The 18,859-nt window shown below is 32.4% G+C and overlaps 1 protein-coding gene and 1 long non-coding RNA gene across 4 annotated transcripts in view; one reads left to right on the forward strand and one right to left on the reverse strand.

Annotated features, from left to right (window-relative positions):
* Positions 1-18,859, reverse strand: part of LOC126738158 (ATP-binding cassette sub-family C member 10) — a 97,550-nt gene that overhangs the window by 35,841 nt on the left and 42,850 nt on the right. For both annotated transcript variants that reach the window (XM_050443344.1, XM_050443346.1), the window contains 7 exons: positions 17,907-18,072; positions 17,592-17,677; positions 17,286-17,509; positions 8,601-8,838; positions 4,903-5,171; positions 3,565-3,831; positions 1,683-1,800 (listed from right to left, as the gene is read on the reverse strand). In XM_050443344.1, coding sequence (XP_050299301.1) covers positions 1,683-1,800; positions 3,565-3,831; positions 4,903-5,171; positions 8,601-8,838; positions 17,286-17,509; positions 17,592-17,677; positions 17,907-18,072 — 1,368 coding nt within the window. The remainder of the gene's footprint in view (positions 1-1,682; positions 1,801-3,564; positions 3,832-4,902; positions 5,172-8,600; positions 8,839-17,285; positions 17,510-17,591; positions 17,678-17,906; positions 18,073-18,859) is intronic.
* Positions 1-18,859, forward strand: part of LOC126738196 (uncharacterized) — a 55,105-nt gene that overhangs the window by 35,001 nt on the left and 1,245 nt on the right. The window lies entirely within an intron of this gene.

Consider the following 18,859-nt stretch of genomic DNA (forward strand, 5'->3'; position numbering starts at 1 on the left):
GTTAGCACCCCACGCAAATGCCATGCCCCCGAAAAATAACTAGCTAACCTAGCCATATCCATAAAAGATAAGACTAAGAATAACATTAAAAAAAATGCCACCACAGATAAAACTATGCTTAAAACATATAAAAAAAACAAAAATTAATTTAAATGCCTAATAGAGTCGGGTATTCCAAATATAAATTTAGTTTGTATAGAACCCATGAAAAATGTTAAGCTTTAACCTTATAAACTAGTAACTGGATTAAATTTTCCTTTTAACCACAGGCTTCTTACTATACTACTTACTATGCTATTACAGATCGACAAAAAGAAAATTAATTGGCTTCTGCCAAAAATTAAAAAAAAAAATAAATAAATAATAGCATTCTTTTATCATACCTGAAATTTATTTTTATTTTAGAAACAAAAAAAGAAAAATGTGACATTATTAATTCATTCTAAAAATTAACAGAAAACAAAAAACATATCAGACCAATAAAAAATTAAATTAAAGAAAATTAGCGCATAGCCAAATAATGTTCTATATAATAGGTAATATTTTTCTTAAATTATAATTAACATAATATGGTTAGGTTATAAATCTGCGTTGAGATGGAAAAAAAATATATGCGTACTGCATATATAAAAAAATAATAATAATAGTACCTACTTGAAAATATCCGGAAAGTAATACACCCTCACTTATAACTGCACTGGAACTACACTCTGAAGATCCGCTTCCGAAGAAATTTCCACCTTTTTGTTTTCAGACACAAACACTTTTGTTTGCACCGTTTTTTGTCCAACACGAATTTTTAGTTGCGTTTTTATATAACTTAGCCTTTTCCGAGGTTAAAAGTTCCGTGATTAGAATCTTAGTATCTTTAAAATGTTTTTTATTGTAGAATACTACATCGCGGAGCCACCGCTGACACACGGGCAGAACGAAACAACTACTGGCCTTGGTTTATCAGGTGTAGTATTCGACTTTTGGGGCCCTATATGGTAATAAATATTTAGGTTATTTTTGTCCATACTGATGCCTATCTTACTAAACAAATTAATTATACATATATCATTGTAAATCCATGTTTGGCTTTTCCTCGATACCGTGAACAAGCAAGCTGTTCTGGTTGAGGTTAGGTATACTTGTAGGTTTTTCCATCACAGCTTTGACGTCATTAATGTCAGTTTTTAGTTGACTTAAGGTACTTAGTACCAATTGCTCAAAATCCTGAAACTTTTTATTAAGAGTTACCAGGGCTTCATTTTCACTGGGCAACTAAAGCTAAAAAATAACTTTTTTGGAACAATTTAGTTGTTAGTAATAACTACTTTATTACTCTAATGGTTTGCTTTTGAAAAATGACATCCAGTATAATTTTTTTATTTCCTAAAAAACTAGTAGAGACGGTACTGCAAAACAGACTCTCTATTATTTAAATCGCTGTTTACATAGCTGCATAGATAAGTTGTGATCCTATTCTTTTCCTTTACAGTTCCTACTTCCTTCGTATTATTTTTAACGGGATTTGAAAGCTAGATGTTTAATGATAATAATAATAAAATTTTCAAATTGTTTAATATTAACAAATTCAATATTAAACATTGAATTTTAATAACTGCATCTGGCCTTTCATAAAATATTAATAATTACTTTAACTTAATTTAAATTACTCTATATCTAACTATTATTACCTGAGTCAATTTGGCTGATTGAAATTTCACCAGAGTGCACAGCCAGCTCTGCTAATATTGCCGACAGAATAGACGATTTTCCGCATCCAACTGGACCCATAATACCAATAAATTCTCCCTGTAAAAGGACAGTTATGACACACTCCCACTAATACGGATCTGGATTTACGATAAGGAACGGGACAGAATTAGATTAAGTTAAACCGAAATTCGGAGATATAACATAATTTTACAATTCGCAACCTGTCTACGATAGCGTCTAGTAACATGTAGAAATGTATCAGATTTCCGTTAAGAATGGCTCTCAGCTATATGTCGGTAGTATTTGCCATAAGGTCTGGGTATAGCCAGAAATAAATTATTATCATTCAAATTATTAATAAGCCTTGAAAAATAATGCTAGATATTATTTTTAACTTTTTAGAACGACCGCAGCTTCTGTGGAGATTAAGATTTTAGGATTTTTATAAAAAATTTTCTACGTAAAGCGACTAGAAATAACGGAAATCATAACATCCAAATCTTTATACTTTTTTTTAAATTTAATATTTTGTCGTATCTGCTAAAATGAAGCGTTTTGAAAATGAATTCTAATTCCAGATTTGTTTGCTAGAATTTAAAAAGCTACTTCTCGTTAAAAAACAGAGTTTCTTACTATACAGGGTATTTTTAAAGCTGAATCATTTATTTTAACACCTTAAAACCGTTAAAATGATTTAATCTACCAAAAATCACGTATATAAAACTTACATCACAATATTGAAAATTATTTTTTTAAATCTTTATTAAGTTAATTGGTTTGCTTTATCTTGAACTGTTATGGCTCTAGTACTCATTATTGATTCGTCTTCGACCATTTCTAAAATGTCTTAATTTATAACATTTCAGGCTAAGCAGCTCTTTTAGCGTCGCCACCTCGTTGTTCCTCCTCCTTTAAAAACCTGTGTCATGAAGTCTAATAGCTAAATTTATAAACATACGTTATGTCCACTAGTAGTATTCATTAACATTTTTCCGCACAAAATATTCAGACAAATGAAATATGCACTGTTAAAAGACTGGTACAACTGATCGAATCAAAAATTCGTACTGAAAACCATACAATAAAATAAATTTTGTTAAACAGTAAAAGCAGTAAGCAAAAAACGGTATTTTTCCATATTTTTAATGTTTTACTATCTGTTTTATTATGCAACTTGTATACGAGATTTTTGAAATATCAACTCCATTTGATGAGTCCTACTAATTATACAAGGAGATAAAATAAATGACATAACTTTGAAAATACCCTGTATATATTATTGCAAGTTTTTCTCGAAAATGTTAAATGTATATATGTACGTATAAGTTTAGCTAATAGTAAAGCTGAGTAAATGTTTAAAAGCTAGCAAAGCCCTTTTATGCCAGAATATTTCAGATGGATTAATAATTAATTTAGTAAATAGAAATCGGCGCCTCAGTGTAATAAAGTTACATTATGGTATGTTGAAAATTTTTGCGAAAATATTACAAAATATTGCTGAAATGATTTTAATACCTAAATAAACTTTTTTTTTACTTTACTACTTTTCTGTTTTAATACCGACACCCTATATAGAAGAAATGTGCATGCTGAGTGCATACGGGATGATTTTACAACTAACAATGAGTCAAAGGTATATCTTTTATAGGTTATGGATTAAAAAAATCACTTTAATTTACTAAGCAATTACGGTATTTAAGAAATTAATGAACTTTAAAAAAATACCTAAATTAATGTTATTTTTTGTTGTTGAATTGGGTGACTATTTTATTACATATAATAGATTTTTTTCCTATTAGACTACCGCAGAAAACAAAATTATCTTGACATTAATTAACATTATATCTTTTTATTTCTTACCTTTCTAACTTTCAAATTGATACCTCTCAAATAGAACTTTTCAGGGCTTATGTTACTGGAACTCTGACCGTCATCAAAAGCAACTTTTCTGGAACTTTTCCCAACGCCTTTTCCTTTTAACGATTTCTTAGGATTGTGTCCGTGCAAATTAATCTTTTCCTCAGCAGTTAGCTCCTTGCCATAATTAAAGCCGGCATTTTGAAGAACTATATCATATAGATCTTCCTGTAATGGTTCGTAAAAAGCTGCTAGGTTCATGTCCGGAAGCTGAAAATTTAATTAATTAGTAGGTTATTTTAGGTTAAAATAAAAATACAACTAAGCAAATATGGATTAAGTCTTAAGTAGTAGAAGCTATCGCAAAACTTTAGTAGGAAAAGACCATTATAAAAGTAAAATAAATTATCCCAAATTTCAGTTCCCGAATATCAATTTTCCCGAATTGTAATTGTCCCGAATATTTTTTCCCGCACTCCTATTTCAAAAAAAAAGTGTCATTAATGACCTTTTAAATTCCCGACGCCAATAAAAATAGGCGTTTTTCTTTAAATAAAATTGTTGTATGGAAGTAACCTAACCCAACCGTGAATAAATTTTATTACTAGTTAAAATACTATTTCTCGAGAAAATAGCTGTTCGGGAGAAATAACAGTCGCTAAACTGGTCATTCGGGAAAATGACAATTCGGGAATCAGCATTCGGAAAAGCGGACGGGATCGACAAATACGTAAACATATGATACATCTTTTCAAACATTTATTGGCTTTTTTTATTTCATGTCTTATAATTTTTCAGTATGACAATGAGAACAATTTAAGTTAATAGGTTTGAAGCAACAAAAATGAAAAGGAAATGTTTTGCTTTGAAGTTTCCAATATATTTAAGAGGAGAAATTAAAAACTTTACAAACGTTTTTAACATTGTATTAAATATTAATTATTAATTTAATTTTGTGTTTGATATTTGGCTATAGGTCAACTGGTTTTTATAAGGAATAACGGCAAACTTTTCAATCTAAATGACAAGATTCTTGGATTATGGCTTTTTTTACTGCTAATAGCATAAAAGGAATAAATGGCAAAGAGCTATAATAATATGTAATTTTAACTAAAATAACTTCAATATCTCAAAATTTTTAGGATTTAAAATTTAATGCGTATTTAAGCATTTGCAAGAAAGGCACTTTCCTCATACTTAGGTCACAATCACTTTATTATGCGTATAAGACTTGTAGAATTTAGAGAGTAAATTAACAATTAAAAAGTCAAATTTTAAATTTGGATAAATATATATTGATATCTCATTTCTAGTAACTAAACATTCCTTTGACTTTTTTACCTGTAAAAGTTTTTGAATCCGCTTGATACTGACCCACGCCTCCATCATTCCATTGAGTACCCAAGGAAAGGCATTTAATGGGGAAATAAGCATATTAAGCAAGGCGACTGCCGTAAACACCCGGGCAGCTGTAAGTTTATTGCCGAGTAAAGTATACGTTACAAATGTCAAAATGCAAATAATGACTGGAGTAGTTGCCCAAAAATACACACAAAGAGCATCAAGATATTTTCTACCCTTTAGGTATTTTAATTCTTGGTTTCTAATTCCTAAAATATAATATATTTTAATCAAATTATACAAATAAAAAGAAAAACTTTAGAGTAATGCTAACGAAGAAATTATAGAAAATGTTGGTTTATAATTTATTGCATATAAACTCTATTTTATTGGCTTGCAAACGTTAATGCCTTTAAAAAATGCACAGTTTAATTTTATTTTCAGGTACTATATTTCGGACAAAACACACAGATTAAATTCCGAATTGGTGTAGACTAATCCGGATTATAATATTAAAATATTCTGGCGGATTAAAGATATATATTTTGCAGATCTCAGAGAGCATGAATAATTTTCCCTACCTTTGTAAATCCGCCTGAAATGTATCGATTTCATTAATTTTGGGTAAAGGGTCGTAGACCCTCTTACTTATTTAACACGTATTTTAACATAGATATTTTGGTTTATTACTTCTTATTAGTCGTTTTTATTACTACGCAAATAAATTGTATTTTTAAATATAACTAAAAAAATAAGTTTTAACTAAAAAAAATGACGCTTCTGCTGCAATTTTTAGTATTGATATTATGAATGAGGCGCAAGGACATTTTCAAAAATAATTTTAAAGAATACTCCTTTTACTTTTTCAATTTTAGATCTTTTCTTTAAATTAACACAAAAATCTTTAAATAGCGTAAAAAAAAACTTTAATTTGCAATTAAAATAAAGTGTAAAATACTTAAAGTGAGAAAACGAAGAATAATTTCTAACATTAGTGTTCACTGCTACCTAGAGCAAAATCTAGTTGATCTTTTTTCGCAACAGTATTAGGCGTGTGATAGAACTCCGCCTAGTCAAACATTTGAAGGAGACCCACTTGATGTCAGCTAATGGGCCCCAAAATGATTGCCTAGATGGTCCCAAGCCCATAGAATAAGAAGGAAATGAGCTGGGAGAGGTCGCACCGCTGTTCGCCATAACCTATGAGGAAACAGGGCCGAGCCTTAGATAGAGCCATCCGGAGAGGTATCAACGTAACAACCAGTTTCAGGCACTTGCTTCGGTCGTCGTTTAGTATAGGAGGCCCACCTTTGCCCAGCCAGCGTAGGGGGCTGCTCTTTCAATTTGCGAAAAATATCGATAATGCCAGATGGCACCTGTGGTAGGAATCTGATGCATTTATCATGGAGATACTGTTGCGGCTGCCGGATCCTCTTGAAAGGAAAAGTCTTGACCACGTCAACTCGTGCAAGGCCGAGCGGCGCAACTCTTCTTTAATTTCTCAAATACATCATTCCAACAAAACATTTACACACATAAGCACACGCACTATGTGCAAAGCATGACAACATATCATCACTCAAACATAACTATGAATTCGCAGAAAAAGGAATTATTAAGTTCGCCGTCAGCAACTCAGAAGCTAAAGAAAGCGAAAACTCTTCGACCAGGGCAAATTGTGTTTTAACCAGGCGGAAGATAATGCTACGGAAGCCGTAAAGTTAAAACATCATAAGCGTAAAAAGAAGCCACCGAGAAACCGCAACCGCCCGAAGAGGCAGATGAAAAAGGAGGAGTGTGGAATCAACTAAGAGGGACGAACAGTTCCACGAGGATGAACTTCAGCTCCGACAAATCCTCTTGTAGAAGGCAGCTCCCAAAGCAACACCCAAGCCTCGACCAGCAGGCAACATTCCGGAAGTCGCCACCTACTGAAGAAGCGTGGACCAAGAGCAAGAGATGCAGGGCAAGAGGCGCAAAAACCAAATCCAATCATCCTACCCACGGCTCCTGCCGCTGTCAGGAAACTACACACCCAAGAGGCTCAGGCCGGGATATCAGAGAAGGTGACACCCAACACAGGCGCCCCTAGCAAAAAGAGCCAAATTACAAAAGACACTTTACCTGACTGCCAACATAACAATCTTAGGCAACAGCCCAGGTCTATCCCCCAAAACAAGATTACCGACAGACCTCGGTGACCCGACCGATCTGTCTCTTGTCCCAAGGAGGGACATCCAGTCAAGACATCCAAGAGAGATAAATAGCTCAGCCAGGTGCGGCACCTACAGCGAAGCAGTTAACGGAGTAAACCGGGTCGCTTTTAGATCGTACAGAAAAGGATGAGGGTCACCAAAGAGGATGCTGACCTTGAGGAAACTTCATCATTGAGATGAGGAGGAGCAAGGCCGAGCTTTACTCCCGAAACTGCGTTCTTAAAGAGATGGGCTGGTTTCTGGTTACAACGGAGGATGAGTCTTCAAGAGACTGACTTCTGAACTCCTGCAAATCACTGACCCACACACCTTCAAAGCGATGAGGTCATCTAACGCCCCATGCCCGGTGGAGATAGCCTTCACTCTGAGGACATCGGAGATCCTTAGCATACAAAACAAGGCATTAAGCGTCCTTAGCCGAAAACATCTGATGGCGGAAGAAGAGACCGAAAGGTTTAACGTTCACTTCATGGTGAGCAGGAATGTTGCCGGTCGACTCGAGAAGGCCAGGTGGACACTCTTCTTCGTATTGGTCACTGTTTGAGCTTTTCGAGTAATCGTTCGCCGGAGCGCCCGCTAGGCCAAACCGAAACCAGCAGGCCACCAGAACGGAAGCCTTAGCCGAGTAAGGGCCATCCCTACACCCATCGATATCTTTCCTGGCGTAGTTAAAGATAAGTCAAATCAATCTCCAACGTTGTCCACATGCCTCCACCGAATTGGCGATCATCATGACTGGTGACAAATTGTATTAATACAAAAACCTTACTTTATATGCTGCCAAATCTCAGAAATGTTTAACAACTTACTCAGATATATATTAGCAGAATAATTTTTGCAGTAGCTAACACATATCTTAAGATTTATGTTAGAAGATCCCCTTCTTCATTTAGTATTTTTGGTAAAGTTCTTTTTTGGCAAATTCTAATAAAGGTTGTTCAAAAAGGTTTAAAAAATCTACATTTAAAAATTCAGTGTTCACCTATCACGGTGCCATTTGAAAAAAAAAATGAAATGCAAAACATTTATTAATAACGTTATTACGTAATAACGTAATAACTAACATAACGTTACTTATTTTGAATATTTTTGTAGGGAATATGAAAAATAAAATACTATCAAAATCCACAGTTATTTAACGAAATTTTACGTCTTTAATATATTAATTATCAATTAGCAATCAAATAGCAATTTCTTGTTAAACTGACATAAAACGTAAAATGATGTGCGCTTACGTAAAATATATTTGTTGTGCTTAAAAAACAAAGATGTTCTAGGCTTATGTTTATATTATTCATCATGCTAATCATAATAAATTTCTTCAAAATAATCTATTTTAAATGGAATAGAACTAATTAGCTAATGTAGATCTATGCATTTTTTTTCTAAAAAACGTAATATTTATTTATGTCGTAAATATTATTAGTATTATAAGTTTATATGATACTAAATATACGACACAACTCTAAATAACTGACTTACGTGATATTTGTTTAATAAAATGTTCTTCCCAAACATAAAGTTTTACGGCTTTAATTCCTCGTAAAATCTCAGTGATAGCTTTTACTCTGCTGTCCTTTTTCTCCATCAATTTAGTACTTAATTCTCCGATTTTGTTTGCAATGACTTTGTTTACAGGGATTAAAATTACGCTGAAAATTACGCCAGCCAGAAAGGCGATCCCCACCTGGCTATAAAGCAAGTACAAAGTAACGGCGAGCTAAAAGTTTTTGATAAAAATAATACATTTTTTACAAGCTTAAATATTCGATGTTTTTTATGTGCAGGAAAATTATATATAACATAAATATTTTTTCTTTGTAAATTAAAAAAAAAATAAGTAAAATTTAAAGAGATAACATTTCTTAACGCTTTTATGATACTATTTCGTTTCTATGTGCCATGTATTTAAATATACATCATGTCCCAAAAATATCCCACAAACTTTAAGGGTAACAAACATATACTATAAATAAACCCTTTGGGCTGTAGGTCGTAAAAACCTTTTGCAATAGCAACTGGTTTTAACATGACGAGGTACTTCCAAATTTCGGTGTAAACAAGCATCGGTATTTAGATCAGCAATTTTCTTGACGATATATTGGAAGAGGAGTTATATAGGAGTTTATTAAGAGGAGTTATCAAAGCCAGGCTCACGCTTTTTTGATATCTCTAGATTTTTTCTTTGGGTTCGTCTAAAATGAATCTATGAAAAACCTGTTCGTAAGGAGTATGAGCTGTCAACATGAATAATGGCGATTTGTTCGCATGGGCAACTATTAGAGGCATTTTTCAAACGTTTCATGAGTTAATAAGCTGAGGGTGCAATCTTTGTATTAATAGTTGTTTTGTTCTACAGCCACACGGTTTATTTATGGCCATGTTGCAAAAACAGAAATGTTGGTCCCATAAAGTGTATTTTCGAAACACCCTACATAAGTAAAGAAAATCGGATTTACAGCCGCAACATTCGACCGTTTAATTTAAACAAACAGCGTTATTCGCGGTTTGCGGAGGTATACAGTAGTGGCCAAAATTACCTTAGAAGTACGCTTAGAAGCTCTTTTACTTAAAAACTTTCGGTTTTTTAAGAATAATTGGTAATCTTATAATGTACGTGCAGTATCTGAAATTTTCTAACATAATTCTTCTCTAGTATTTACTATGTCTTAATAAAACAGGATCTTGCTATGATCCCACCTACAAAAATTGAGCGGATTAAAAGTTAGAAAAAAGAATACGCGGGCCAATGACTCTGGCTCCTTCAACATATCCAGCGATCAAAGATTTTAAAAAAGAAGAACTTATTAAGATTTTTGATCATCCAGATCCGCTCTCAAAATCCGGTTTATCAGCTCCAAGGTGCCAACTGTCTTGTTCTTTATGTAGGAAATTCGGTTACGGTAGAAGCGAGCATTTTCCAATCTGAGTGCGAAATTGCTTTTTAATAAATTTTGCAGAATTAACGAACACAACAAAGCCAAATACCAAATTTTTGAAAAATATTTGATTTTTAGGAAGTTATCAGAAAACATCAAATCAAAAGATGTGATTTTTCCATATACCATTAATTACATACGGTGCATATTAAATCGCTTTGAAGCAGAGTGCCGAGAACACTGATATTAAATTCGGTTATTATCGAGACTAATTAGGCAGGTTAGGTGCGCATTACCTAAGAGACGACTATAAAAGATTCAAAAATTAATAAAAATTATTATAGATTGCAAAAAAAAAATATTTCTAAAGGAACATCTTAGCATCCACCCAAGAAATAACACTAAAAGTATACAAGCACAAGAGATAAAAATCTAGGTCAAAAAACAAACCCCTTAAGAAAAAAATAAGGTTATGAATTATTTCAAACCAAAAGGGACTAAAAGAATTTTATTCGTCGAAAGTTAAACAGTCTTAGAAAAGTTGTTGTACTAACAAAAATACGAAAGCCCATCGAACGATTTATTTGTTATGATCCAAGGAAAATAAGAAAGTAGTTTTCTCGAGATACGCGAATTCTACGACGATGTCGTGATAAGGCATATAAATTAGGCTCATTTTATTACATCTCTTGTTTGTTTTTCCTTGAAGGATATTGACCCAATAATGGAATTTAATGTTATAATTTGTTTGTTTAAATTACTTTTAATTTTATTGTAAAAAAAATTAAATAAGATGTAAGAAAATTTTTGAAGAATTTGAATTTATAAGTATAGAATTTACGTCTCATGCAATTGGAAATAAATATTTTATAGTATGTTTATAACGACCACGATCCAATAATATCACTTAATTATTCTTTAAGAATGTTAAGTCTCTTATATTCTCTTTCAGGCCACTATACCAGTTGTTACATAATTTAAAAATGTGTTAGATTCAAGAAGAACCAAGTTCCAACATAGAAAAAACTTTAGAACTCAACTTAAATAACTAACTTATTACTAATAAGTTACCTTAAATACAATTAAAACCAAAGTTAGTATATTATAGGGATTACAATTTATACTGACAAGAAATGATTTAAACAGAGATGCGTTAAATATTTCTTGGCAACAAATATATATACAAGGTGTCCCAATTAAAACTATCCACCCTAAAGGGTGGTGAGGAGCAGTTGCCCCTCTAAAAAAATACTTGGACCCGTCGATTTTTATTTTTAGGGGGACACATTTTAAGCGTATTTTCATCTTCGCCACTTCATCCTCTGGTGAACTGGAATAAGTCCAATCAGAAGGAATCATTTTAAAAATGTGTTTTAATTTGAACAGGACCAATTTTTTGCTGCAGTATTACTCGGGTTGAGATAAGAACAAGAAAGTTTTTAGGATTTTTAAGAAATACTAAATGTAATTAATAATATTTTGTCCAAAGAATAATTTATTTCTATAATGTTTCTATATGTTCCAAATGTTCGCCGTTTACTTCCATGCAGTGATACAATCGAGCTTCAATATCCTCTCGAACCCTTTAAAATGTTTAAAGTGTTCGCTGACGGCATTCAACTACGAATTGTTGTCTTAAATCCTCAAGTGATTCTGGCTTCACCTTATAAAAAACTGATTTTAATCAGGTGATCGTGCCGGCCAGTCTATTACCTCTTCTTCCAATCCATCGACCAGGAACCTACCAGAAATATATATAGAAAATCTCTTATAAGACGAGCGTAGTGAGAAGCTGCTCCATCTTGTTAAAAGACTAGCTAGCTGGTCTACGACTAAATCTGGGTCATTTTCCAAAATCTCTGTAATCTGGGGATTGATGGCATTTTCAAGTAAATTTAAGTAAGTTTCACCATTTAAATTGGCCTGTATGACAAAAGTTCCAACAATATGATTGTTTAGAATTCCCGTCCATATATTTAGTTTTAGGACACTGGGTATGTGTTACGTTAGTGTCGCTCCAGTACCTTCAGTTGTGATTGTTTACTTCTCCATTTAAGCAAAACGTCGCTTCGTCAGAAAAACAAACATTTTATAATGATAATTCATGGTTGTTCAATTTTTTCGAAATATGTTGACAAAACTTTACTCTATTTCGTTTAGTACCTGATCCAACTGAAATTTTTAAGGTTTATGTGATGTTAAAGTTCGGTGAACGCTACTTCGGGATAAGCCTGAATCTATAGGTGTTTCTCTGAGGGAGTTAGTTGGGCCATAGCAACATGGCCAAGGACTACAACTTCAAGGTTTTCATTTCGTACAGGTCTTACCCTTTTACATTTTTTGTTGCCAACTGATCCGGTTTCTGCAAGTTTTCTCTACAATTCGAACACACTTTTATAGGTCAAAGAATGTTCAGGATGAATTTCATCAAAACTTGCAGGTGCAGCTCTCGCGCAATTATTGTTTGTAATGTGAAAAAGCATTAATTTCAATTATTTCTTGTAAGTGTTTAAGGCTTCAATGTATGAAATACAATGATTGGTAGGTATTAAAAAATTATAATTATATTTCTGTGGGGACTTGACATTCTTTTTTGTTATTATTGTTATTGCTTGTAAAGTAAATACCTCAATAAATTTTACAGGAATAATAAATTTTATTTTAGAATTATTATTATTATTATTAAATTAAGCTAACTGATACCTTATTTATTTTGTAAAATAAATTAAGGTATCAGTTTGTTCTTCTTTTTCTTTACAATGTTTAAGAGTTAATTTTGTTTATTTGACAAGCTGTCATTTTAACCGGAATAACAATGAGGCCTCGAACTTGGCAGTTGTGCTCAAGGCCAAAAAGATAGTTTATCAGTCAACACCTCATTCCATTTAACATTGTAGGGGTGAATCCCCGCTTAGTTCCATTAAAAATAAAACAAGTTAAAAGGAAAGCATAATATACACCCTCTTTAACGTATAATATTAAACTTCTAATAAAGCTTTGAGGCAAAACACATTGGGCACATAATACACATAACCAAAACTCCAGTATTGAAAATTGTACAGAAAATCGCGAAATTATACCAAACGTATTATATTAAGAGAAAAAGAAGCATAATATGTTTTAAACAGCTTTTACTTTAAAAAGTTTTGGGAGAAAATTATTTTGGCAATCTGTTAAAAAGTTACAACTGACACCTAAAACTTGTAGAAAACAGTAATATTAATCTTTCGCAATTAAATAAACCTGAAGAAGTCAACCTACAATGCGTTCTATTGAATAATTGGTGTATTTTAATAGGATTTACCAACTACATCTAGTCCAACTTCTATAAAACCTAAAGAGAAATAAAATTTAACATATATGAAACATACATACGTAGAGATGATATATCTCGTCCATTACCAGCTTTTATAAACGGAAAATTCAAAAGTTACAAGAGACCTGCATAAGTAAAATGTTTAATATGGAAAATAGAAGAGATTTTCATACAGTGTGGTGACTTTAACTGTTTTAACTTAAACAGTTAAAACTAATCAAATTTTATCTCGCAAATTTCCTGAGACCCGTCGATTTTTGTTTATTTTTTTTCACATTTCAAGATAGTTTTTGTATTTTTTCACCTACAGGGGGTGTCCAAATTAACCCAAACTTTTTTTTTCAAATGGAAAGCCACTTTTTTTAAACTCTCGTTGATAAGAGCCCTTTTTCTTGATTAAATTGCCCTATTTACTTTTGTGATTATCTAAAGGAGAAATACGAAAAACAAAAAAAAAAACATTAAATTATTAAAAGTCTCGAAATATTTTGTGTTGGTAAATTTTTGGCGTGTTTGTTTATTTTATTGGTATCGAGACATTTCCTGACATTGTTGTAGTGTCACTGTTAAAGTGAATTTCAACCAGTTGTTAAATAAGTTAACTTATATTGAAAAAAAAGCCTTATTTATCCGAATCCCACAAGATTGAAATCTTAATGAGGATTGGTTATGGGGACAGAAGTCGTACTCAGCTAGAGGTTGTCCACTTATTCAGGCAGAAATATCCAGATTTGCCACCTATTAACCAAGGTACGGTTAGTAAAATCGAAAGCAGACTTCGAGAAGTTGGGCACGTGAGGGATGATTCAAGACAAAGGTCTTCTAAAATCGATGAAAACACCCAATTAAATGTATTGTTAGCGATGGAAGAAAATCCGGTAACTGCAGCCAGAAGAGTAGCTCGGGAAAACACTATTCATCATAAATCTGTGCTAAAAATTTTAAAAAGTTCAAACAAACGACCTTATAAAATGCGACCCGGTCAAGAGTTATTGGAAGACGATCCAGATCGCAGAGTTCAGTTCTGTGAATTAATGATGAACGCCATTGACGAAAATCGCATATCTTCGGAGTGGATCCTTTTTTCTGATGAGGCTACATTCACCCTAAATGGCCATGTTAATAAGCAGAACTGTCGCTACTGCTCTGACGAGAACCCACACTGGGTAAGGGAAACTAATACACAATATCCCCAGAAAACTAATGTTTGGGCTGGCATAATTGGCACGCAAGTTATAGGGCCCATATTCTTCAATGATACTTTAACTGGGGAAAGATATCTAGAATTTCTTGAACATGAACTAGTTCCAGTCTTACGTGCCTTATATCCGAGTCAGTTCGATCCAGATTTGTATGATGAAAGAATCTGGATGCAACAAGATGGTGCTCCCCCACATTATGCCCGTAATGTACGCCAGTATTTATATGACAATTTTCCAAACAGATGGATTGGTATTTAGATGACAATTTTCCAAACAGATGGATTGGTAGAAGGGGTGCAATCTAGTGGCCGGCACGTTCTCCCTATCTCACCCCACTTGATTTTTTTCTGTGGGGACATTTGAAAAGTCAAATTTATATGAGCAAACCAGGAAACCTAGACGAACTCAAAGAACGTATTAGGCAAGAAATCCGACAAATATCTCCAAAAGTGTTAGAAAATGTCAGAAACGAATTTTATTATCGTCTTGGGCTTTGCCAACAAGTAAATGGTGCTCATTTTGAGCATCTTATACATTAAACGCAACTTTTAATAATTTAATGGTTTTTTTTTCGTATTTCTCCTTTAGATAATCACAAAAGTAAATAGGGCAATTTAATCAAGAAAAAGGGCTCTTTTCAATGAGAGTTTCAAAAAAGTGGCTTTCCATTTGAAAAAAAAAAGTTGGGGTCAATTTGGACCCCCCCTGTAGGTGAAAAAATACAAAAACTATCTTAAAATGTGAAAAAAAATAAACAAAAATCGACGGGTCTCAGGAATTTTGCGAGATAAATTTTGATTATGTTTTAACTGAATTTATTTCAGTTAAAGTCACCACACTGTATGTACTCTTTTGTTTTTAAAATAATTAAAGCTAAAAAACCGGATTATTTATAGAGCTGTCTACCTTTATTATATGAGGGTGGTCCCAAAAATAGCGGTAGTTATTCGAAAACTATCACTGTATTAGAATTACAACATTTATATAGCATATGTTTTAAGTTTGAAGACGCGACGTTACTTAGTATTTGTTTGAAAGCAATCAATAGTGAACTTTTTCAGTGAATTTGTGAAAATGGAGAAAATTAGACAGCGTTATGTGGTACATTACTTCTCTTGTAATGACTCAGCCCAACCAATATAAAAAGTGAACTGGACACTCACTCAGGGTAGGAGTGTGCTCTTCCATTTACAACATTAAAATATTAAGAAGCAAGGTTTAAACGAGGCCGTTCGAGCTGTTAAGACGAGCTCGCAGTGTTCGATCAATGAGGTAACGACTCCAGAAATGTACAAGATAATCATAGGCATTTTAAAAGGTGCAGTACATTGCATATTATCTGAAAATTTAGACATGAGAAAGCTGTGTGCAAGGTGGGTGGCGCGTTTGTTCATACTCAAGCAAAAATAGTGTTATAAAGATATTTCAAATGAAGGTTTAGCGAAGTTTCACAGCAACAAAGCTACATTTTCTTGTTGTTTCATAACCACGGATGATATGTAGGTCCATCACTTCACACCCAAGTCAAATGACAATGAACTGAAAAGGAAGAGCCGGCTACAAAAAGTCTGTTTCATCTGTAGGCAAGGTCATTGCATCGGTTTTTTTGATACGCACAAGGGATAATTTTCAGTGACTATCTTGAAAAACGAAAACTATCAACGCGAGTATTATGCCGACTTTGCAAAGTTTAAATGAAGAAATCAAGCAAAAACTTGGCTGATAAGAAAGTGTTGTTTCATTAAGACCATGCAACAGATTACAAATTCGTTATTGCAATAGTCAAAATCAATAATGAATAAAGTCGAAATTGCTACCTCAGGCAACCTATTTGCCAGACTTAGCACCATTCGATTATTTTCTGTTTCCAAGCTTGAAAAAATGCCTAAGTGGTCAAAGAATTTCCAACAATGAAGAAATGATGTATTGAGCTTATTGAATATCGCTAGGAAAAATGTATAGAGGTGAAAGAAGATTATTCTATGGAATTCGGAAATAAAAAATTCGAAGTTACCGAGAGGTCAATTGAGAAAGAGTAATTGAGCGAGTAATTGAGCTGGGCAGAAAGATATTTTAATTTAGAAACGGAGATATTTTATTAATAGATTTCTGCCCCCTTCTGTCGTAATTTGACATATTATGGCAAAAAGCTATAGAATTATAGATGCATTATCAAGGTAATTAGTTGCAGTAATTAAATGTAATGCAATATTAGTTATATCTCATTACATTACCATTTGTTCGAAATTAAAATCTCTTAAATTTGAAAATCTTTATGGATGAAAAAGAAGTGATTGAAAATTCGTTTTCAAACAAATTCCGGAAACTTATTCAAAGATCATTTGGCAGAATATATGTATGTAAAATTAAATCGAGATGGTAACCTATTTTCAAGATCTAAAAAACTGTTCGCGAAAAGTGTTAATAGAAATGAAGCCATTGGAAACTCTTTTGCATTTTAAGGATTTACCTGAGACTTCAACCGGTGAAGCTGCTTTTAGAAACTACTTAGGACTCTAAGATGCGGTTAAACTTTTGTAATCATTTTACTCAACCTTGTTAGTTTTTCATAGTTTATCATCTCTATAAACTTTTAAGTCGAAAAAACTCAAATTATCGGAGTAACTATGTTAAAAGGATTTTAAAGAAACTTTTGTATTTAAATTCTTATTGACTTTGAGAAAAGGCAGAGAACTAATAAGATTCCTGCTCTGTTCGTACAATTTAACTGATGACACTTTCTGAAATAAATAAGATTGAAATGACTTACCTGAAAAGGTATACTCCATAAAGCATGAAAACTAGGACACGAATTCACAATTCTATCTGTATCAGTCGACATAAAATTGACAATTTCTCCCACAGAAAATTGACTATGTAACTTGGAAGTGTTGACACTTAATGTCTTTTTATAGATCATTGTTACAATAGCTGATCGCATTCGAAAACTTACTTTTGCTATGAGAAAGTTAAAGTGACAGTCGCATAGAGCACCTAAGGTTAAGAATGAATTTGTAGACAATATCAATAAGATCATTCTTCTATTTTTCGAAGATGAACATTTCTGTAAACTTACCTATTAATGTTGTACTTAAGAGCCCAAAAGCATACAAATATCCCCAAGATATATTTTCTTGTTTGTCTTCAATAAAACTAATTAATCTGTAAATAATAAAATTAAGCAAGAGTAATAATTGGTATAATACAGAAACTAGGACAATTGTATGAGAATCTTAAAATATTTTTTTTATCATTGTTTAAACTTGATACATTATTTAAACAGACAATAGAAGATCATTAATAAGAAAACATACTAAAAAAACTAAATTACAAGTTAATCCTATATTTTACTAATTTAAATTTATACTGTTTTTATATTTTTGATCAGTACCTATTTAAAAGCATAGGACCACCAAATCCAGCAAAATCTGCAATCAGCTTTAAAATTCCAACGCTATAAAATTCGACCCAAAACACTTTGTGAAGGCCTTTAAGTAGTGTGTAGTTCGGTTTTTCTATTAAGGTTTCCTCTACTAGAGGTAGTTCTTGTAGATTATCTAAAATTAAAGAAATTGTAATCGCAGATTGATAAGTGAATTTATGTAATGCTGTTTTAACATATATTATAGTTTTCTTAAGACTAATTTACTAAATCCAAATTACAATATTTTTACATGCGAGAACATGCAAACTTTGTCTAAATCATATCAACTGTGTAAAAATTAAATTTAAAAATTGCTAATACATTATTTTAATAAAATAAACTTTCTAACTTAACACTATACACAGAAATATTTATAAATATTATCCAACTCAGCAAAACAACCAGCTTAAACATTCGAAATAACTAACAATACCGAAAAAATATTCGAAATATCACACAATAAACAGTATGTGATGGCATATACTGAGCAGGATAAGATTGAAAGTTGGATTATAAAACTATTAGGTGGGAAGCACAAATAACCGCTAATAATAATATTAATAATAAAAGGCTTAATGACCCTATATCAAACCAGAATAACACATATCGATCTAAAAAAAAAATTGAGAATTTCTGAAATGCTCAACTAATAACACAAGGGGAACCTCCATACAACTTGTTTAGGTAACGAACGACAAATGTTAAATACCTATAACCAAATTGAGCACGCGAAAAAGAATTAAAAAACAATAGTCAACACAACACCAACTAACTATTCCATTAAATAATGTTCTCTTAAATCTTCAAAATATACCAAATTTTCTTAGATAGATTCCCTGTCAGCCACTACACTCAAAATCTATCAAGATATTACCAGTAACTGGACTACGTACATTGTACAAACCAATTACATTTTGCAT

The sequence above is a fragment of the Anthonomus grandis genome, chromosome 7, assembly GCF_022605725.1.
Source record: "Anthonomus grandis grandis chromosome 7, icAntGran1.3, whole genome shotgun sequence".
In the NCBI taxonomy this organism is placed as follows: Eukaryota; Metazoa; Arthropoda; class Insecta; order Coleoptera; family Curculionidae; genus Anthonomus; species Anthonomus grandis.